We start from the raw sequence: 24,127 nt of genomic DNA on the forward strand, positions 1-24,127 counted from the left end.
CCAAAGCTAGATGCTGATGCCGCAACCGTTTAATAACGTGTAAACGCGCACAAACGTGTGCACTGAAGGCTATGTAGCCGCGTCGTAGACGCTCCACGACCAGCTGGTCCTGACATTCCCACAGAACCTGTGGAATGAGCTATTACTGACGTAGGCGATTGTAACTTAGCCTTAAAGTAAGCCTGACTTGTAGTCATTTTTATCCAACTGGATAATGTCTGCTGAGAAACTGGCTAACCCCAGTTGGCCGCATCATAGAGAACAAACAACGTATCCGTATTACGTACTGTAGACGTTCGGGACATATAGACGCGTAATGCGTGTACCACATTCAGAATTCTAGAATCTGCTGTCAACACAGGAACCACTATTGGTTTATTGATGTGAAGAATAAGAAATCGGAATTCGTCCGAAGTTCTGCTTTGTCATGAGAAAACTCAAATACTGTGGCTTGGAATACAAGGCACCCAAATATGAAAACAAAACCCTTGCCGAAGCTAAGGCTAGAAGAAAACGTTTTCCAAGTGAGAAACTTAATCCCCATTTGTTGTAAGGGTTCAAAATATGAAAACTGTAAGAAATCTGAACCCAGCCTCAAGTCGCATGGCGCTGTAGGTGGGATAAATGGAGGCTGCATTTGATGACACCTTGTAGAAAAGGTGTGTACCGACGCAATAGAGTCAAACGTCTTTGAAAATAACTTGACCACACAGATACCTGCACCCTCAGTGCAGATAAACGCAGTTCTCCATCCCACCCCGTCTGTAAAATAACAGAATACGGGTAACTTGAAAGATGATGTCGGAAACTTCCGAGCTTCACGCCCACCTATATAGGCACACCAAATTTTGTAATAATGAGCTGCCGTAAGCGGCTTCCTAGCTCGTAACATGGTTGGTATAACCGATACCGTAATGCCCTATTTCTTTTCTTAAGAGGGCGGTCTGAACCCCCACCCCGTCAACCGCAGCCGCGGTACATAGGTAAATAGGGGTAAAAGAACGGTCCCTGTTGTAACCGGTTGGACGTATTATGAGCGGCCAAAGATCGTGTGCGAGTATGATTAGAGAAGCAAGCTCTCCGAAACCCATGAGATATCACTAGTATGACTGTGACGAACTGTCTTATGATCCGTTTTAGCAACGGAGAGAGCAGCGGAAAATGGTGGAGCCAGATACACGAGGCTGTATGACCACACGAATGTGAGAACCTCCACCGCCACTGCCCTTGTGATCTGTCGTTCTGTACACATACTGAGCGTTTGTAATTGTGGCGAGATGCCCTCATGTATACCTGAGGGTAACCCCACCTGTGGATTCACATATGAAACACCTCTGGATTTAATGCCCAGTTTTCAGGATATAAATCCCGACGGGTGAGATCATCTGTCTAACAGATGTCCACTCGCGGAATGAACCCCGTCGACAACATCACATAATGGTGTTCTGGGCAATTGAGGATTCGAGCTACCTGCCGCATTGCCATGCGGCTTCTTGGTCCTCCCTGGTTGTTGTGTATGCAACTCCCGTTGCGTTGTCTGACTGCACTTGGTCAGACTGAAAGCGAAGCATGTAGTGCATTGTAAATTGCACGGAGTTCCAGGACATTTATCGACAGCAATCTGTCGTGATCCGTTTTAGAACCCCTGTCGCTGATCTTTTTTAACTACAACTCCTGAACCTCTGAGACTCTCGTCCAGAGTATATACACCCTCGCCCCTCTGTGGGAAACGCGAGTGAAGCCCGGCGAACTAAAGCGCTTTGAAAACACATCATTATTCCTAACAGGCGAATACACCAATGTACCGCTAGTGTGCGTGGCTTTTGCACTAATTACTAGATGGTATATTTGTTCTTGCTGGTGTAGTAGGTAAATGTCTTTGATTTACCGTATTTATAATCTTACCTAGGAATTGACGTCGTTCAGACGGAATTAGATGCGATTGTTTTTGAACTTGACCTGCCACCGTAGTATACATTAGTAGCGCAAGTAAGAGGAACTCTGTTGAGACAGAGTTCTTATGAGCAGATCGTCTAAGTATGGAACGATTGTCACTGGCAGGGCTCTGAGATGAGCTATCCTCACCAACATCACTTTGGTAAATACCCGAGGCGTTGACAAGAAGCCAAATGGTAGAACCTGAAATGGTTAATGGTTGTGGCGTTTTGCAAACGCTAGAACCTGTGATGCGGTGACCAAACCGGAATGGGTAAATACGTATTGGGAAGATCAAGTGCAATTATGCAATTTTGTGGCTCCAAATATGCAAATACTAACCGCAGAAAATCCATTTTCAAACTGCAGTAAGTGACTTGCTGATTGAGACTGCGACGGAGCTGTCTGGTTTTGTTACCCCAAACAGAGGGGAATAAGTAACCCTGACTCTGTTGGTGTACCAGACCTGGAAATAAAAACAGCTGAAACCAGCAGAGACTAAATGGCAACCTGCCAAAACGTTCGACAGAGGCAGTCTTGTCCTTTAATCTGTAAATAGCGGAGACATCCATGAGTTGATGTCTGGAAACCCCGCAAATGTAACGTGTAAAGACGCGCTTCCACAATTGGAAAATGGAGATGGCCTAAGAGGTCGTCAAGCCACTGGCTTGTTGACTGTAGCGTCCTGTCGTTACAAGGCGTGACTGTTTTTGTACCACCGCCTTGAAAAGACTGAAGTCTAAAGGGATTAAACGCCGGCACAAGTATTTCCGTTTTGATACTGGATGCGGTAATGGCTGAATATCAAATTTAGGACCAAACAAGCTCTGGCCTTGTCGTGCTGAAACTAGCGACGATGAAAAGTGAGAATCGAAGTAACCGGCGTTAGCAGAAGCTTTACAGATATACTCTGCAGCTTCTCATTAACAGTGATCGTCATTGTTTCCATACATAGAGTCTAGTGACCCAAATGTATCTTGGGTCTTTATAATGTTTGACACAGACGAATTCACCAATGGCGGATCGCGTCATTTAGATGTGGAAACGATTAAATAGTGTTTAGAGTCTACTTAGTCTCTGTAAAAATGGAGACATTGCCTCACTGGGTTTTAGCAATGCATGGTTGTCAAAAACCGCGCACTATCTGAGTGCTGGTCTAATGTACCCTTCTCACTCGTAGTTATCGCTGTGAGATTTGACATAGAATCGTGCATTAAATTATAAGACCAGTTAAATAAACACCCTGGTACCCAAAGGGAAATTGGCCCTTTGGAAAGACTGTCCTTCGTTAGAGCTGGCGGAGTAACTTCCGAGACTCCGATGTTACCGCTCCTGTCGAGCGGAGTTTAATTTGAATTGCCAATGCTTAACATAGGATCTTTAAAATTATTTTTAGTCTGCGCTGGAGCCTTACTCCCTATGCAGACAGACACCACAATAGGCAACGGACAGACACTTGCACGACTTAGTGAAGTTATTATGTGTCATATATATATATTTTTATTGCTGAAAAGCATATCTTTATGCTGAAAAGCAGTTCACATGGGCAGCCTATGTGAAACCCGAACCAAATTCCCACTAACACCCCTGCGCCTCTGGTGGCTTAGAGATGTAGGGCAGGAATGTTCCGGAATTACAAACTGTAAAACAGGAAACATGGTTAAAATGGCCCCTTTGCCATGCTGACCGTGATAATCACAGAGCAAGTTACAATTGTTTCAGTGTTATCAACACATGCTCTATGAATAAATATATATATAGGCTCAATAGCCTATGATAATTACAGACATTAATATAGGCTCAATAGCCTATTATACAGCATTAATATAGGCTCAATAGCCTATTATACAGTGATAATCACAGACATTAATATAGGCTCAATAGCCTATTATACAGTGATAATCACAGACATTAATATAGGCTCAATAGCCTATTATACAGTGATAATCACAGACATTAATATAGGCTCAATAGCCTATTATACAGTGATAATCACAGACATTAATATAGGCTCAATAGCCTATTATACAGTGATAATCACAGACATTAATATAGGCTCAATAGCCTATTATACAGTGATAATCACAGACATTAATATAGGCTCAATAGCCTATTATACAGTGATAATCACAGACATTAATATAGGCTCAATAGCCTATTATACAGTGATAATCACAAACATTAATATAGGCTCAATAACCTATCACAGGACAGGTTACAATACATGTCTGCATTATTTACAGTGATAATGAATACCTGTCCTATATATATAGCTGCATATACATAAACTGTGGCTGCTTCATATAGGTATTTTACATACCCTTGCCGCTGTGATCCGCCAGATTCCACCGCCCCCCTTCCCCCCTGTAACGCTGTGTCTCCGCGGGAAGCCCGGGAAGACTTGCAGGGAGGCCTTCTTGCAGCCTCTTAGCGCTGGTAACTCTGCGGGTGGATGGTGCTGGGCGGCCGGACGGAGCGGCGGCCCGGTTGTCACCCTGTTAGCGCTGGGAACTGAGTGAGCGTCTGCGGGTGGATGGTGCTGGGCGGCCGGACGGAGCGGCTGGGACGGGCGGACGTAGCGCTGCCGTATGGAGCGACTCTCAGACGTAGCGGCTAGGCGCTGTGGCGGGCGGACTATGAGCGGCGGACGCGGCATCAAAACTGACCCACCTAGCGGGGCGGCAGCCTGCGCTGCCCGCCCCGTTCCCCAGCCTACCTTGTATTTTCCGATCCTGGCTGCGACGGGGCTTCTTAGGTGTAAGCTCCGTCCAGCTGTCCAGTCATGGCTGCGACGGGGCTTCTATGTGTAAGCTCCGTCCAGCTGTTGCAGGAGCAGTGGGCTGCCTGTGGCTGTGAGGGTGCTCTTTGTGAGGACCGACACACCATGCGCTGTCCGTGCAGCGGCACTATCCCGGACCCATGTTTTTCTAGAAACTGGGAAGGGATGTGCTATTGAAAAAAAGTAAAAATAAAAAGTAAAAATGAAAAATTAATAAAATCTTCCACAAAGTGTGGGAACTCCCACAAGCCGATGTTAGTGCTTTGAGCACAGAAAAAACACTGAGGTCGTACACTGAGGTACTCTGGGATATGGAGGGGTGGAGAGTTCTAAATTTAAATATTCAGTGCCTTTGTTTCTGCTACGCCGTCCATATCCCAAGAGTACTCCAGTGACCCCTAGTGGATGAAAAAGAAATTTGAACCTTAATGGACCCTAATTTGAGGCCCATAGACAGTCCTGTTTGCAGGAAATGCAGGAATCGACCCAGTTGAAATTCCTCTGTAGGGGCCTTCCTGGCCTCGCACCACGCAACATATTTACGCCAAATACGGTGATAATGTTGTACGGTTACATCCTTCCTGGCTTTGATCAGGGTAGGGATGACTACATCCGGAATGCCTTTTTCCTTCAGGATCCGGCGTTCAACCGCCATGCCGTCAAACGCAGCCGCGGTAAGTCTTGGAACAGACATGGTCCCTGCTGGAGCAGGTCCTGTCTTAGAGGTAGAGGCCACGGTTCTTCCGTGAGCATCTCTTGAATTTCCGGGTACCAAGTCCTTCTTGGCCAATCCGGAGCCATGAGTATAGTCTTTACTCCTCTCCTTCTTATGATTCTCAGTACTTTTGGTATGAGAGGAAGAGGAGGGAACACATACACTGACCGGTACACCCACGGTGTTACCAGAGCGTCCACAGCTATTGCCTGAGGGTCCCTTGACCTGGAGCAATATCTGTCCAGTTTTTTGTTGAGGCGAGACGCCATCATGTCCACCTTTGGTTTTTCCCAACGGTTTACAATCATGTGGAAGACTTCTGGGTGAAGTCCCCACTCCCCCGGGTGGAGATCGTGTCTGCTGAGGAAGTCTGCTTCCCAGTTGTCCACTCCCGGAATGAACACTGCTGACAGTGCTATCACATGATTTTCCGCCCAGCGAAGAATCCTTGCCACTTCCGTCATTGCCCTCCTGCTTCTTGTGCCGCCCTGTCTGTTTACGTGGGCGACTGCCGTGATGTTGTCCGACTGGATCAATACTGGCTGACCCTGAAGCAGAGGCCTTGCCTGACTTAGGGCATTGTAAATGGCCCTTAGTTCCAGGATATTTATGTGAAGTGACGTTTCCATGCTTGACCACAAGCCCTGGAAATTTTTTCCCTGTGTGACTGCTCCCCAGCCTCTCAGGCTGGCATCCGTGGTCACCAGGACCCAATCCTGAATGCCGAATCTGCGGCCCTCTAGGAGATGAGCACTCTGTAACCACCACAGGAGAGACACCCTTGTCCTTGGAGACAGGGTTATCCGCTGATGCATTTGAAGATGCGATCCGGACCATTTGTCTAGCAGATCCAACTGAAAAGTTCTTGCGTGGAATCTGCCGAATGGAATCGCTTCGTAAGAAGCCACCATCTTTCCCAGGACCCTTGTGCACTGATGCACTGACACCTGGCCTGGTCTTAGGAGCTTCCTGACTAGGTCGGATAACTCCTTGGCTTTCTCTTCCGGGAGAAACACCTTTTTCTGTACTGTGTCCAGAATCATCCCTAGGAACAGCAGACGTGTCGTCGGAATCAGCTGCGATTTTGGAATATTTAGAATCCATCCGTGCTGTCGTAGTACTACTTGAGATAGTGCTACTCCGACCTCTAACTGTTCTCTGGACCTTGCCCTTATCAGGAGATCGTCCAAGTAAGGGATAATTAAGACGCCTTTTCTTCGAAGAAGAATCATCATTTCGGCCATTACCTTGGTAAAGACCCGGGGTGCCGTGGACAATCCAAACGGCAGCGTCTGAAACTGATAGTGACAGTTCTGTACCACAAACCTGAGGTACCCTTGGTGAGAAGGGCAAATTGGGACATGGAGGTAAGCATCCTTGATGTCCAGAGACACCATATAGTCCCCTTCTTCCAGGTTCGCTATCACTGCTCTGAGTGACTCCATCTTGAACTTGAACCTTTTTATGTAAGTGTTCAAGGATTTCAGATTTAAAATGGGTCTCACCGAGCCGTCCGGCTTCGGTACCACAAACAGCGTGGAGTAATACCCCTTTCCCTGTTGTAGGAGAGGTACCTTGATTATCACTTGCTGGGAATACAGCTTGTGAATGGCTTCCAATACCGCCTCCCTGTCGGGGGTAGACGTTGGTAAAGCAGACTTCAGGAACCGGCGAGGGGGAGACGTCTCGAATTCCAATTTGTACCCCTGAGATACTACCTGCAGGATCCAGGGGTCCACTTGCGAGTGAGCCCACTGCGCGCTGAAAATCTTGAGACGGGCCCCCACCGTGCCTGAGTCCGCTTGTAAGGCCCCAGCGTCATGCTGAGGACTTGGCAGAAGCGGGGGAGGGCTTCTGTTCGTGGGAAGATGCTGTCTGTTGCAGTCTTTTTCCCCTTCCTCTGCCCCGGGGCAGATATGAGTGGCCTTTTGCCCGCTTGCCCTTATGGGGACGAAAGGACTGAGCCTGAAAAGGCGGTATCTTTTTCTGCTGAGAGGTGACCTGGGGTAAAAAGGTGGATTTCCCAGCCGTTGCCGTGGCCACCAGGTCCGATAGACCGCCCCCAAATAACTCCTCCCCTTTATACGGCAATACTTCCATATGCCGTTTGGAATCCGCATCCCCTGACCACTGTCGCGTCCATAATCCTCTTCTGGCAGAAATGGACATCGCACTTACTCTTGATGCCAGAGTGCAAATGTCTCTCTGTGCATCTCGCATATATAGGAATGCATCCTTTAAATGCTCTATAGTCAATAATATATTGTCCCTGTCCAGGGTATCAATATTTTCAGTCAGGGAATCCGACCAAGCCACCCCAGCACTGCACATCCAGGCTGAGGCGATTGCTGGTCGTAGTATAATACCAGTATGTGTGTATATACTTTTAAGGATATTTTCCAGCTTCCTATCAGCTGGTTCCTTGAGGGCGGCCGTATCAGGGGACGGTAACGCCACTTGTTTTGATAAGCGTGTGAGCGCCTTATCTACGCTAGGGGGTGTTTCCCAACGCGCCCTAACCTCTGGCGGGAAAGGGTATAATGCCAATAATTTTTTAGAAATTAGCAGTTTCTTATCGGGGGAAACCCACGCTTCATCACACACCTCATTCAATTCATCTGATTCGGGAAAAACTACGGGTAGTTTTTTCACACCCCACATAATACCCTTTTTTGTGGTACTTGTAGTATCAGAAATGTTCAAAACCTCCTTCATTGCCGTGATCATGTAACGTGTGGCCCTACTGGAAAATACGTTTGTTTCCTCACCGTCGACACTGGAGTCAGTGTCTGTGTCTGTGTCTGTATCGACCTGAGGTAACGGGCGCTTTATAGCCCCTGACGGTGTTTGAGACGCCTGTACAGGTATTAACTGATTTGCCGGCTGTCTCATGTCGTCAATAGTCTTTTGTAAAGTGCTGACACTATCACGTAAATCTTTCCATAAGACCATCCAGTCAGGTGTCGACTCCCTAGGGGGTGACATCACTAACACAGGCAATTGCTCCGCCTCCACACCATTTTCCTCCTCATACATGTCGACACAACGTACCGACACAGCACACACACAGGGAATGCTCTGATAGAGGACAGGACCCCACTAGCCCTTTGGGGAGACAGAGGGAGAGTTTGCCAGCACACACCAGAGCGCTATATATATATATATACACATGCATACATACACATATATACAGGGATAACCTTATATAAGTGTTTTTCCCTAATATAGCTGCTGTATATATTTCTATGCCAATTTAGTGCCCCCCTCTCTTTGTTTTACCCTGTTTCTGTAGTGCAGGACTGCAGGGGAGAGTCAGGGAGCCTTCCTCCAACGGAGCTGTGAGGAAAAATGGCGCCAGTGTGCTGAGGAGATAGGCTCCGCCCCCTTCTCGGCGGCCTTTCTCCCGCTTTTCTATGGAAATTTGGCAGGGGTTAAATGCATCCATATAGCCCAGGAGCTATATGTGATGTATTTTTTGCCAACAAAAAGGTGTTTTATTGCGTCTCAGGGCGCCCCCCCCAGCGCCCTGCACCCTCAGTGACCGGAGTGTGAAGTGTGCATGAGAGCAATGGCGCACAGCTGCGGTGCTGTGCGCTACCTTATAGAAGACAGGACGTCTTCTGCCGCCGATTTTCCGGACCTCTTCAGTCTTCTGGCTCTGTAAGGGGGCCGGCGGCGCGGCTCCGGGACCCATCCATGGCTGGGCCTGTGATCGTCCCTCTGGAGCTAATGTCCAGTAGCCTAAGAAGCCCAATCCACTCTGCACGCAGGTGAGTTCGCTTCTCTCCCCTTAGTCCCTCGATGCAGTGAGCCTGTTGCCAGCAGGTCTCACTGAAAATAAAAAACCTACTTTAAACTTTTCCACTAAGCAGCTCAGGAGAGCCCCTTAGCCTGCACCCGTCTCGTTCGGGCACAAAAATCTAACTGAGGCTTGGAGGAGGGTCATAGGGGGAGGAGCCAGTGCACACCAGGTAGTCCTAAAGCTTTTTACTTTTGTGCCCAGTCTCCTGCGGAGCCGCTATTCCCCATGGTCCTTTCGGAGTCCCCAGCATCCACTAGGACGTTAGAGAAAAATAAGAATTTACTTACCGATAATTCTATTTCTCGGAGTCCGTAGTGGATGCTGGGGTTCCTGAAAGGACCATGGGGAATAGCGGCTCCGCAGGAGACAGGGCACAAAAGTAAAGCTTTCCGATCAGGTGGTGTGCACTGGCTCCTCCCCCTATGACCCTCCTCCAAGCCAGTTAGGTACTGTGCCCGGACGAGCGTACACAATAAGGGAGGAATTTTGAATCCCGGGTAAGACTCATACCAGCCACACCAATCACACCGTACAACTTGTGATCTAAACCCAGTTAACAGTATGATAACAGCGGAGCCTCTGAACAGATGGCTCACAACAATAATAACCCGATTTTTGTAACTATGTACAAGTATTGCAGATAATCCGCACTTGGGATGGGCGCCCAGCATCCACTACGGACTCCGAGAAATAGAATTATCGGTAAGTAAATTCTTATTTTCTCTATCGTCCTAGTGGATGCTGGGGTTCCTGAAAGGACCATGGGGATTATACCAAAGCTCCCAAACGGGCGGGAGAGTGCGGATGACTCTGCAGCACCGAATGAGAGAACTCCAGGTCCTCCTTAGCCAGGGTATCAAATTTGTAGAATTTAGCAAACGTGTTTGCCCCTGACCAAGTAGCTGCTCGGCAAAGTTGTAAAGCCGAGACCCCTCGGGCAGCCGCCCAAGATGAGCCCACCTTCCTTGTGGAATGGGCATTTACATATTTTGGCTGTGGCAGGCCTGCCACAGAATGTGCAAGCTGAATTGTATTACACATCCAACTAGCAATAGTCTGCTTAGAAGCAAGAGCACCCAGTTTGTTGGGTGCATACAGGATAACAGCAAGTCAGTTTTCCTGACTCCAGCAGTCCTGGAACATATTTTCAGGGCCCTGACAACATCTAGCAACTTGGAGTCCTCCAAGTCCCTAGTAGGTGCAAGGCACCATAATAAGCTGGTTCAGGTGAAACACTGACACCACCTTAGGGAGAGAACTGGGGACGAGTCCGCAGCTCTGCCCTGTCCGAATGGACAAACAGATATGGGCTTTTTTGAGAAAAAAACACCAATTTGACACTCGCCTGGACCAGGCCAGGGCCAAGAGCATGGTCACTTTTCATGTGAGATGCTTCAAATCCACAGATTTGACTGGTTTTAAACCAATGTGATTTGAGGAATCCCAGAACTACGTTGAGATCCCACAGTGCCACTGGAGGCACAAAAGGGGGTTGTATATGCAATACTCCCTTGACAAACTTCTGGACTTCAGGAACTGAAGCCAATTCTTTCTGGAAGAAAATCGACAGGGCCGAAATTTGAACCTTAATGGACCCCAATTTGAGGCCCATAGACACTCCTGTTTGCAGGAAATGCAGGAAACGACCGAGTTGAAATTTCTTTGTGGGGCCTTCCTGGCCTCACACCACGCAACATATTTTCGCCACATGTGGTGATAATGTTGTGCGGTCACCTCCTTTCTGGCTTTGACCAGGGTAGGAATGACCTCTTCCGGAATGCCTTTTTCCCTTAGGATCCGGCTTTCCACCGCCATGCCGACAAAACGCAGCTGCGGTAAGTCTTGGAACAGACATGGTACTTGCTGAAGCAAGTCCCTTCTTAGCGGCAGAGGCCATAAGACCTCTGTAAGCATCTCTTGAAGTTCCGGGTACCAAGTCCTTCTTGGCCAATCCGGAGCCATGAGTATAGTTCTTACTCCTCTACGTCTTATAATTCTCAGCACCTTAGGTATGAGAAGCAGAGGAGGGAACACATACACCGACTGGTACACCCACGGTGTTACCAGAACGTCCACAGCTATTGCCTGAGGGTCTCTTGACCTGGCGCAATACCTGTCCCGTTTTTTGTTCAGACGGGACGCCATCATGTCCACCTTTGGTATTTCCCAACGGTTTACAATCATGTGGAAAAAACTTCCCGATGAAGTTTCCACTCTCCCGGGTGGAGGTCGTGCCTGCTGAGGAAGTCTGCTTCCCAGTTTCCATTCCCGGGATGAAACACTGCTGACAGTGCTATCACATGATTTTCCGCCCAGCGAAAAGTCCTTGCAGTTTTTGCCATTGCCCTCCTGCTTCTTGTGTCGCCCTGTCTGTTTACGTGGGCGACTGCCGTGATGTTTTTCCCACTGGATCAATACCGGCTGACCTTGAAGCAGAGGTCTTGCTAAGCTTAGAGCATTATAAATTTACCCTTAGCTCCAGTATATTTATGTGGAGAAAAGTCTCCAGACTTGATCACACTCCCTGGAAATTTTTTCCTTGTGTGACTGCTCCCCAGCCTCTCGGGCTGGGCTCCGTGGTCACCAGCATCCAATCCTGAATGCCGAATCTGCGGCCCTCTAGAAGATGAGCACTCTATAACCACCACAGGAGAGACACCCTTGTCCTTGGATATAGGGTTATCCGCTGATGCATCTGAAGATGCGATCCGGACCATTTGTCCAGCAGATCCCACTGAAAAGTTCTTGCGTGAAATCTGCCGAATGGAATTGCTTCGTAGGAAGCCACCATTTTTACCAGGACCCTTGTGCAATGATGCACTGTTTTTAGGAGGTTCCTGACTAGCTCGGATAACTCCCTGGCTTTCTCTTCCGGGAGAAACACCTTTTTCTGGACTGTGTCCAGAATCATCCCTAGGCACAGCAGACGTGTCGTCGGGATCAGCTGCGATTTTGGAATATTTAGAATCCACCCGTGCTGTTGTAGCAGTATCCTAAATAGTGCTACTCCGACCTCCAACTGTTCCCTGGACTATGCCCTTATCAGGAGATCGTCCAAGTAAGGGATAATTAAGACGCCTTTTCTTCGAAGAAGAATCATCATTTCGGCCATTACCTTGGTAAAGACCCGGGGTGCCGTGGACAATCCAAACGGCAGCGTCTGAAACTGATAGTGACAGTTCTGCACCACGAACCTGAGGTACCCTTAGTGAGAAGGGCAAATTTGGGACATAGAGGTAAGCATCCCTGATGTCCCGGGACACTATATAGTCCCCTTCTTCCTGGTTCGTTATCACTGCTCTGAGTGACTCCATCTTGATTTGAACCTTTGTAAGTGTTCAAAAAAATTTTTAGAATAAGTCTCACCTAGCCTTCTGGCTTCAGTACCACAATATAGTGTGGAATAATACCCCTTTTCTTGTAGTAGGAGGGGTAATTTAATTATCACCTGCTGGGAATACAGCTTGTGAATTTTTTCCCATACTGCCTCCTTGTCGGAGGGAGACCTTGGTAAAGCAGACTTCAGGAGCCTGCGAAGGGGAAACGTCTCGACATTCCAATCTGTACCCCTGGGATACTACTTGTAGGATCCAGGGGTCCTGTACGGTCTCAGCGCCATGCTGAGAACTTGTCAGAAGCGGTGGAACGCTTCTGTTCCTGGGAATGGGCTGCCTGCTGCAGTCTTCTTCCCTTTCCTCTATCCCTGGGCAGATATGATCTTATAGGGACGAAAGGACTGAGGCTGAAAAGACGGTGTCTTTTTCTGCAGAGATGTGACTTAGGGTAAAAACGGTGGATTTTCCAGCAGTTGCCGTGGCCACCAGATCCGATGGACCGACCCCAAATAACTCCTCTTCCTTTATACGGCAATACACCTTTGTGCCGTTTGGAATCTGCATCACCTGACCACTGTCGTGTCCATAACATCTTCTGGCAGATATGGACATCGCATTTACTCTTGATGCCAGAGTGCAAATATCTCTCTGTGCATCTCGCATATATAGAAATGCATCCTTTAAATGCTCTATAGTCAATAAAATACTGTCCCTGTCAAGGGTATCAATATTTTTTAGTCAGGGAATCCGACCAAGCCACCCCAGCTCTGCACATCCAGGCTGAGGCGATCGCTGGTCGCAGTATAACACCAGTATGTGTGTATATACTTTTTATGATATTTTCCAGCCTCCTGTCAGCTGGTCCTTGAGGACGGCCCTATCTATAGACGGTACCGCCACTTGTTTTGATAAGCGTGTGAGCGCCTTATCCACCCTAAGGGGTGTTTCCCAACGCGCCCTAACTTCTGGCGGGAAAGGGTATACCGCCCATAATTTTCTATCGGGGGGAACCCACGCATCATCACACACTTTATTTAATTTATCTGATTCAGGAAAAACTATGGTAGTTTTTTCACATCCCACATAATACCCTCTTTTGTGGTACTTGTAGTATCAGAAATATGTAACACCTCCTTCATTGCCTTTAACGTGTGGCCCTAATAAGGAATACGTTTGTTTATTCACCGTCGACACTGGATTCAGTGTCCCTGTCTGTGTCGACCGACTAAAGTAAACGGGCGTTTTAAAAACCCCTGACGGTGTTTTTGAGACGTCTGGACCGGTACTAATTGTTTGTCGGCCGTCTCATGTCGTCAACCGACCTTGCAGCGTGTTGACATTATCACGTAATTTCCTAAATAAGCCATCCATTCCGGTGTCGACTCCCTAGAGAGTGACATCACCATTACAGGCAATTGCTCCGCCTCCTCACCACATCGTCCTCCTACATGTCGACACACACGTACCGACACACAGCACACACACAGGGAATGCTCTGATAGAGGACAGGACCCACTAGCCCTTTGGAGAGACAGAGGGAGAGTTTGCCAGCACACACCAAAAACGCTATAATTATATAGGGACAACCTTATATAAGTGTTTTCCCTTATAGCATTTTTTATATATTTCTAACGCCAAATTAGTGCCCCCCCTCTCTGTTTTAACCCTGTTTCTGTAGTGCAGTGCAGGGGAGAGCCTGGGAGCCTTCCCTCCAGCCTTTCTGTGAGGGAAAATGGCGCTGTGTGCTGAGGAGATAGGCCCCGCCCCTTTTTCGGCGGCCTCGTCTCCCGCTCTTAACGGATTCTGGCAGGGGTTAAATATCTCCATATAGCCTCCGGAGGCTATATGTGAGGTATTTTTAGCCAAAATAGGTATTCATTTGCCTCCCAGGGCGCCCCCCTCCCAGCGCCCTGCACCCTCAGTGACTGCCGTGTGAAGTGTGCTGAGAGGAAAATGGCGCACAGCTGCAGTGCTGTGCGCTACCTTTAGAAGACTGAGGAGTCTTCTGCCGCCGATTCTGGACCTCTTCTTACTTCAGCATCTGCAAGGGGGCCGGCGGCAAGGCTCCGGTGACCATCCAGGCTGTACCTGTGATCGTCCCTCTGGAGCTGATGTCCAGTAGCCAAGAAGCCAATCCATCCTGCACGCAGGTGAGTTCACTTCTTCTCCCCTAAGTCCCTCGTTGCAGTGATCCTGTTGCCAGCAGGACTCACTGTAAAGTAAAAAACCTAAGCTAAACTTTTCTAAGCAGCTCTTTAGGAGAGCCACCTAGATTGCACCCTTCTCGGCCGGGCACAAAAATCTAACTGGCTTGGAGGAGGGTCATAGGGGGAGGAGCCAGTGCACACCACCTGATCGGAAAGCTTTACTTTTGTGCCCTGTCTCCTGCGGAGCCGCTATTCCCCATGGTCCTTTCAGGAACCCCAGCATCCACTAGGACGATAGAGAAATAAGAATTTACTTACCGATAATTCTATTTCTCGTAGTCCGTAGTGGATGCTGGGGACTCCGTCAGGACCATGGGGAATAGCGGCTCCGCAGGAGACAGGGCACAAAAGTAAAAGCTTTAGGATCAGGTGGTGTGCACTGGCTCCTCCCCCTATGACCCTCCTCCAAGCCTCAGTTAGGATACTGTGCCTGGACGAGCGTACACAATAAGGAAGGATTTTGAATCCCGGGTAAGACTCATACCAGCCACACCAATCACACTGTACAACCTGTGATCTGAACCCAGTTAACAGCATGATAACAGTGGAGCCTCTGAAAAGATGGCTCACAACAATAATAACCCGATTTTTGTAACAATAACTATGTACAAGTATTGCAGATAATCCGCACTTGGGATGGGCGCCCAGCATCCACTACGGACTACGAGAAATAGAATTATCGGTAAGTAAATTCTTATTTTCTCTGACGTCCTAAGTGGATGCTGGGGACTCCGTCAGGACCATGGGGATTATACCAAAGCTCCCAAACGGGCGGGAGAGTGCGGATGACTCTGCAGCACCGAGTGAGAGAACTCCAGGTCCTCCTCAGCCAGGGTGTGCCCCTGACCAAGTAGCAGCTCGGCAAAGTTGTAAAGCCGAGACCCCTCGGGCAGCCGCCCAAGATGAGCCCACCGTCCGTGTGGAATGGGCATTTACATATTTTGGCTGTGGCAGGCCTGCCACAGAATGTGCAAGCTGAATTGTACTACACATCCAACTAGCAATCGTCTGCTTAGAAGCAAGAGCACCCAGTTTGTTGGGTGCATACAGGATAACAGCAAGTCAGTTTTCCTGACTCCAGCCGTCCTGGAAACCTATATTTTCAGGGCCCTGACAACATCTAGCAACTTGGAGTCCTCCAAGTCCCTAGTAGCCGCAGGTACCACAATAAGCTGGTTCAGGTGAAACGCTGACACCACCTTAGGGAGAAACTGGGGACGAGTCCGCAGCTCTGCCCTGTCCGAATGGACAATCAGATATGGGCTTTTGTGAGACAAAGCCGCCAATTCTGACACTCGCCTGGCCGAGGCCAGGGCCAACATCATGGTCACTTTCCATGCGAGATATTTCAAATCCACAGATTTGAGCGGTTTAAACCAATGTGATTTGAGGAATCCCAGAACTACGTTGAGATCCCACAGTGCCACTGGAGGCACAAAAGGGGGTTGTATATGCAGTACTCCCTTGACAAACTTCTGGACTTCAGGAACTGAAGCCAATTCTTTCTGGAAGAAAATCGACAGGGCCGAAATTTGAACCTTAATGGACCCCAATTTGAGGCCTATAGACACTCCTGTTTGCAGGAAATGCAGGAATCGACCGAGTTGAAATTTCTTCGTGGGGCCTTCCTGGCCTCACACCACGCAACATATTTTCGCCACATGTGGTGATAATGTTGTGCGGTCACCTCCTTCCTGGCTTTGACCAGGGTAGGAATGACCTCTTCCGGAATGCCTTTTTCCCTTAGGATCCAGCGTTCAACCGCCATGCCGTCAAACGCAGCCGCGGTAAGTCTTGGAACAGACATGGTACTTGCTGAAGCAAGTCCCTTCTTAGCGGCAGAGGCCATGAGTCCTCTGTGAGCATCTCTTGAAGTTCCGGGTACCAAGTCCTTCTTGGCCAATCCGGAGCCACGAGTATAGTTCTTACTCCTCTACGTCTTATAATTCTCAGTACCTTAGGTATGAGAAGCAGAGGAGGGAACACATACACCGACTGGTACACCCACGGTGTTACCAGAACGTCCACAGCTATTGCCTGAGGGTCTCTTGACCTGGCGCAATACCTGTCCAGTTTTTTGTTCAGGCGGGACGCCATCATGTCCACCTTTGGTCTTTCCCAACGGTTCACAATCATGTGGAAGACTTCCCGATGAAGTCCCCACTCTCCCGGGTGGAGGTCGTGCTGAGGAAGTCTGCTTCCCAGTTGTCCACTCCCGGAATGAACACTGCTGACAGTGCTATCACATGATTTTCCGCCCAGCGAAGAATCCTTGCAGTTTCTGCCATTGCCCTCCTGCTTCTTGTGCCGCCCTGTTTGTTTACGTGGGCGACTGCCGTGATGTTGTCCCACTGGATCAATACCGGCTGACCTTGAAGCAGAGGTCTTGCTAAGCTTAGAGCATTGTAAATTGCTCTTAGCTCCAGTATATTTATGTGGAGAGAAGTCTCCAGACTTGATCACACTCCCTGGAAATGTTTTCCTTGTGTGACTGCTCCCCAGCCTTTCAGGCTGGCATCCGTGGTCACCAGGACCCAGTCCTGAATGCCGAATCTGTGGCCCTTTAGTAGATGAGCACTCTGCAGCCACCACAGAAGAGACACCCTTGTCCTTGGAGACAGGGTTACCCGCTGATGCATCTGAAGATGCAATCCGGACCATTTTTCCAGCAGATCCCACTGAAAAGTTCTTGCGTGAAATCTGCCGAATGGAATCGCTTCGTAAGAAGCCACCATTTTTCCCAGGACCCTTGTGCAATGATGCACTGACACTTTTCCTGGTTTTAGGAGGTTCCTGACTAGCTCGGATAACTCCCTGGCTTTCTCCTCCGGGAGAAACACCTTTTTCTGGACTGTGTCCAGAATCATCCCTAGGAACAGCAGACGTGTCGTCGGAGACAGCTGCGATTTTGGAATATTTAGAATCCACCCGTGCTGTCGTAGAACTACTTGAGATAGTGCTACTCCGACCTCCAACTGTTCTCTGGACCTTGCTCTTATCAGGAGGTCGTCCATTTTCTTTGAAGAAGAATCATCATTTCGGCCATTACCTTGGTAAAGACCCGGGGTGCCGTGGACAATCCAAACGGCAGCATCTGAAACTGATAGTGACAGTTCTGTACCACGAACCTGAGGTACCCTTGGTGAGAAGGGCAAATTGGGACATGGAGGTAAGTATCCCTGATGTCCCGGGACACCCTATAGTCCCCTTCTTCCTGGTTCGCTATCACTGCTCTGAGTGACTCCATCTTGATTTGAACCTTTGTAAGTGTTCAAATATTTCAGATTTAGAATAGGTCTTACCGAGCCTTCTGGCTTCAGTACCACAACATAGTGTGGAATAATACCCCTTTCCTTGTTGTAGGAGGGGTACTTTGATTATCACCTGCTGGGAATACAGCTTGTGAATTGTTTCCAATACTGCCTCCCTGTCGGAGGGAGACGTTGGTAAAGCAGACTTCAGGAACCTGCGAGGGGGAAACGTCTCGACTTTCCAATCTGTACCCCTGGGATCCTACTTGTAGGATCCAGGGGTCCTGTACGGCCCCAGCGTCATGCTGAGAAACTTGGCAGAAGCGGTGGAGGCTTCTGTTCCTGGGAATGGGCTGCCTGCTGCAGTCTTCTTCCCTTTCCTCTATCCCTGGGCAGATATGACTCTTATGGGGACGAAAGGACTGAGGCTGAAAAGACGGTGTCTTTTTCTGCAGAGATGTGACTTAGGGTAAAAACGGTGGATTTTCCAGCAGTTGCCGTGGCCACCAGGTCCGATGGACCGACCCCAAATAACTCCTCCCCTTTATACGGCAATACTTCTTTGTGCCGTTTGGAATCTGCATCACCTGACCACTGTCGTGTCCATAAACATCTTCTGGCAGATATGGACATCGCACTTACTCTTGATGCCAGAGTGCAAATATCCCTCTGTGCATCTCGTATATATAGAAATGCATCCTTTAAATGCTCTATAGTCAATAAAATACTGTCCCTGTCAAGGGTATCAATATTTTTAGTCAGGGAATCCGACCAAGCCACCCCAGCTCTGCATCCAGGCTGAGGCGATCGCTGGTCGCAGTATAACACCAGTATGTGTGTATATACTTCTTAGGATATTTTCCAGCCTCCTATCAGCTGGCTCCTTGAGGACGGCCCTATCTGGAGACGGTACCGCCACTTGTTTTGATAAGCGTGTGAGCGCCTTATCCACCCTAAGGGGTGTTTCCCAACGCGCCCTAACTTCTGGCGGGAAAGAGTATACCGCCAATAATTTTCTATCGGGGGAAACCCACGCATCATCACATACTTCATTTAATTTATCTGATTCAGGAAAAACTACAGGTAGTTTTTTCACACCCCACATAATACCCTTTTTTGTGGTACTTGTAGTATCAGAAATATGTAACACCTCCTTCATTGCCCTTAACAAGTAACGTGTGGCCCTAAAGGAAAATACGTTTGTTTCTTCACCGTCGACACTGAAATCAGTGTCCGTGTCTGTGTCGACCGACTGAGGTAAATGGGCGTTTTAAAGCCCCTGACGGTGTTTGAGACGCCTGGACAGGTACTATTTTGTTTGCCGGCCGTCTCTGTTGACATTATCACGTAATTTGCTCCTTACCAACATCGTCCTCATACATGTCGACACACACGTACCGACACACAGCACACACACAGGGAATGCTCTGATAGAGGACAGGACCCCACTAGCCCTTTGGGGAGACAGAGGGAGAGTTTGCCAGCACACACCAAAAACGCTATAATTATACAGGGACAACCTTTATATAAGTGTTTTTCCCTTATAGCATTTTAATATATATAGTCATATCGCCAAATAAGTGCCCCCTCTCTCTGTTTTAACCCTGTTTCTGTAGTGCAGTGCAGGGGAGAGCCTGGGAGCCTTCCCACCAGCATTTCTGTGAGGGAAAATGGCGCTGTGTGCTGAGGAGAATAGGCCCCGCCCCCTTTTCGGCGGGCTTCTTCTCCCGTTTTTCTGAGACCTGGCAGGGGTTAAATACATCCATATAGCCCCCAAGGGCTATATGTGATGTATTTTTAGCCAGAATAAGGTACTATCATTGCTGCCCAGGGCGCCCCCCCCCAGCGCCCTGCACCCTCAGTGACCGCTGCTATGAAGTGTGCTGACAACAATGGCGCACAGCTGCAGTGCTGTGCGCTACCTTATGAAGACTGAAAAGTCTTCTGCCGCCGGTTTCTGGACCTTTTCGGCATCTGCAAGGGGGTCGGCGGCGCGGCTCCGGGACGAACCCCAGGGTGAGACCTGTGTTCCGACTCCCTCTGGAGCTAATGGTGTCCAGTAGCCTAAGAAGCCAATCCATCCTGCACGCAGGTGAGTTCACTTCTCTCCCCTAAGTCCCTCGATGCAGTGATCCTGTTGCCAGCAGGACTCACTGAAAATAAAAAACCTAACAAAACTTTTACTCTAAGCAGCTCTTTAGGAGAGCCACCTAGATTGCACCCTTCTCGGCCGGGCACAAAAATCTAACTGAGGCTTGGAGGAGGGTCATAGGGGGAGGAGCCAGTGCACACCACCTGATCCTAAAGCTTTTACTTTTGTGCCCTGTCTCCTGCGGAGCCGCTATTCCCCATGGTCCTGACGGAGTCCCCAGCATCCACTTAGGACGTCAGAGAAATTTGAGTTACATTTACATGTGTGAAAGAGACAGGAACATGGTAATTAGATTGTGTTTGGGAAAGCCACTGGTTTGGTTATATATGAAGAGGAGCAGGAATGTGCTTTATCTAATTCTTATCTTTTGAGATGCAACTTGTATGTATTTATATTTTGTGCGATAACCTGATTGGTTGGAGAAGACACGGAGGGCTTACCCCCCTGTGGTACTGTGTGTAGAGCTGAGATAAAAAGAGGATGCCTGTGAGCTTCAGAGTGTATTATACCAGTTTCATTCTGCTGTGACATCTGCTGTATGATGTTGCCCCTAGCAATAGGGAAGAGTTCTCTTTAGAACTATTGCAAATAATCATCATCTGCTTAAAGACGACCGCGTCATCTTGTGACCTGCAGGGCTAGGCGAAACATAGCCCCGTTCTCCGGCTGTCCAGGGTGTAACCAGCGTCTCCAAGCTCCGCCTTCCGCCTGCTACCGTGCTGTGTTTGGGCAAGCGACAACTGGGGATTCGTCAACACCACACAGGGGTGGTAACACACCGTGTCGACACATACAGAGCAGAACCGTGGTTCCAGACGCCACAGCAGGGAGGAGTCTGTTGGTGGCAGCATAGAACCCGCCCACTGCGCAGTGGGTGGAGTCATTAACAGGTGGTTACTGATGGTAAGCGGTAATCCCCTAATTGGCCAGGTTGCGTGTAACCTAAACTCCATTCAGTGACTGGGGCGGGACGCGAGGCGTTGTGGGCTTTCGTACGGAACCATCCGGTCACAAATACATGTGCAAAAACCTCAAAAAAAAACAAAAACTTACGTGGTATTGTGCGTAGAATTTTAAGGGAAAAAATTAATTTATTCCATTTTGGAATAAGGCTGTAACATAACAAAATGTGGAAAAAGTGACGCGCTGTGAATACTTTCCTCATACAAACATACGTAACACCGGCATCTGATATCACGTGAGCACAAACCTTCGCATCCAGAGTCTTCTTCAGCTCCAACATATAAGAGAACTGCTCTGGATAAATGAATTCATAGGGGAAATATACCAGCAGCCCGTCGATATTCAGCCTGGCGGAAGAGAAAATAACAAGCCAATGACAATGGTATTATCACCCGTTATATACATAGCGCCACAATGGTATTATCACCCGTTACATACATAGCGCCACAATGGTATTATCACCCGTTACATACATAGCGCCACAATGGTATTATCACCCGTTACATACATAGCGCCACAATGGTATTATCACCCGTTACATACATAGCGCCACAATGGTATTATCACCCGTTACATACATAGCGCCACAATGGTATTATCACCCGTTACATACATAGCGCCACAATGGTATTATCACCCGTTACATACATAGCGCCACAATGGTATTATCACCCGTTACATACATAGCGCCACAATGGTATTATCACCCGTTACATACATAGCGCCACAATGGTATTATCACCCGTTATATACATAGCGCCACAATGGTATTATCACCCGTTACATACATAGCGCCACAATGGTATTATCACCCGTTACATACATAGCGCCACAATGGTATTATCACCCGTTACATACATAGCGCCACAATGGTATTATCACCCGTTACATACATAGCGCCACAACGGTATTATCACCCGTTACATACATAGCGCCACAACGGTATTATCACCCGTTACATACATAGCGCCACAATGGTATTATCACCCGTTATATACATAGCGCCACAAGGGTCCGCAGCTCCTTACAACACATAAACAGGAACAGCATGATCAAAGACAAGCTGCGTCAGCAATCACGGCGCCCAAATCCACAGCGAGACGGCCAAACCCAAAGCTTTGCTGACATTGTCGGCAGTGAGATGATGGAATAAGCGATGGAAAGAAAATCACACGAGGGAAGCTCATGAGAGCTTACAATCTATAGGTACGAGAACGTAGAAAATGTCATCATCACCCTCTTTATATCACAACCCATGTTATAATAGCAGATACAGGGGAGATGTACCAAGCCTTGGAAAGTAATACATTTCATGGTGATAAAGTATCAGCCAATCAGCTTCTAATTGTCAGGTTACAGGCTGGGTGTAAGAAGTGACAGTTGGGAGCTGATTGGCTGGTACTTTATCACCATGAAATGTATTACTTGTTAAGGCTTAGTACACACACACACACACACACACACACACACACACAAGATTTACACACCATAACACAGTTATATATACACAATGCTCCCAATACAGATCATAGAACTGATGGAATACAGAGCACGACTTACAACAGATAATACATGACCAGTACAGTATACAGCATAAATCAAACAGTATATAGGGGCAAAGTGTAGATGACAGGCAGGCAGAATATATACAAAAAATAGCTTTAATGAGCTGTGTATAGGGGACAGGCAGGAGCAGTGGATAATTTGCTGTGTATAGGGGACAGGCAGGAGCAGTGGATCATGAGCTGTGTATAGGGGACAGGCAGGAGCAGTGGATAATGAGCTGTGTATATGGGGACAAGCAGGAGCAGTGGATGATGAGCGGTGTATAGGGGGACAGGCAGTAGCAGTGGATAATGAGCTGTGTATAGGGTACAGGCAGGAGCAGTGTATAATGAGCTGTGTATAGGGGGACAAGCAGGAGCAGTGGATAATGAGCTGTGTATAGGGGACAGGCAGGAGCAGTGGATAATGAGTTGTGTATAGGGGACAGGCAGGAGCAGTGGATAATGAGCTGTGTATAGTGGACAGGCAGGAGCAGTGGATAATGTGCTGTGTATAGGGGACAGGAAGGAGCAGTGGATAATGAGCTGAGTATAGGGGGACAGGCACTGGATAATGAGCTGTGTATAGGGGACAGGCTGGAGCAGTGGATAATAAGCTGTGTATAGGGGACAGGCAGTAGCAGTGGATGATGAGCGGTGTATAGGGGGACAGGCAGTAGCAGTGGATAATGAGCGGTGTATAGGGGACAGGCAGTAGCAGTGGATGATGAGCAGTGTATAGGGGACAGGCAGTAGCAGTGGATAATGAGCAGTGTATAGGGGACAGGCAGTAGCAGTGGATGATGAGCAGTGTATAGGGGACAGGCAGGAGCAGTGGATAATGAGCTGTGTATAGGGGGACAGGCAGTAGCAGTGGATAATGAGCGGTGTATAGGGGACAGGCAGTAGCAGTGGATAATGAGCAGTGTATAGGGGACAGGCAGTAGCAGTGGATAATGAGCAGTGTATAGGGGACAGGCAGTAGCAGTGGATGATGAGCAGTGTATAGGGGACAGGCAGTAGCAGTGGATAATGAGCGGTGTATAGGGGACAGGCAGTAGCAGTGGATAATGAGCTGTGTATAGGAGACAGGCAGGAGCAGTGGATAATGAGCTGAGTATAGGGGACAGGCAGTAGCAGTGGATAATGAGCTGAGTATAGGGGACAGGCAGTAGCAGTGGATAATGAGCTGTGTATAGGAGACAGGCAGGAGCAGTGGATAATGAGCTGAGTATAGGGGACAGGCAGTAGCAGTGGATAATGAGCTGAGTATAGGGGACAGGCAGAAGCAGTGGATAATGAGCTGTGCATAGGGGACAGGCAGGAGCAGTGGATAATGTGCTGTGTATAGGGGACAGGAAGGAGCAGTGGATAATGAGCTGAGTATAGGGGGACAGGCACTGGATAATGAGCTGTGTATAGGGGACAGGCAGTAGCAGTGGAT

At 48.4% G+C, this 24,127-nt stretch overlaps 1 protein-coding gene across 1 annotated transcript in view; it reads right to left on the reverse strand.

Moving 5' to 3' along the window:
* Positions 1-24,127, reverse strand: part of ERCC2 (ERCC excision repair 2, TFIIH core complex helicase subunit) — a 268,676-nt gene that overhangs the window by 241,145 nt on the left and 3,404 nt on the right. Inside the window, 1 exon segment of the mRNA XM_063938458.1 lies at positions 21,387-21,486. Within this exon segment, the coding sequence (XP_063794528.1) occupies positions 21,387-21,486 (100 nt within the window).

This window comes from Pseudophryne corroboree, chromosome 8 (genome assembly GCF_028390025.1).
Source record: "Pseudophryne corroboree isolate aPseCor3 chromosome 8, aPseCor3.hap2, whole genome shotgun sequence".
Lineage (NCBI taxonomy): Eukaryota > Metazoa > Chordata > Amphibia > Anura > Myobatrachidae > Pseudophryne > Pseudophryne corroboree.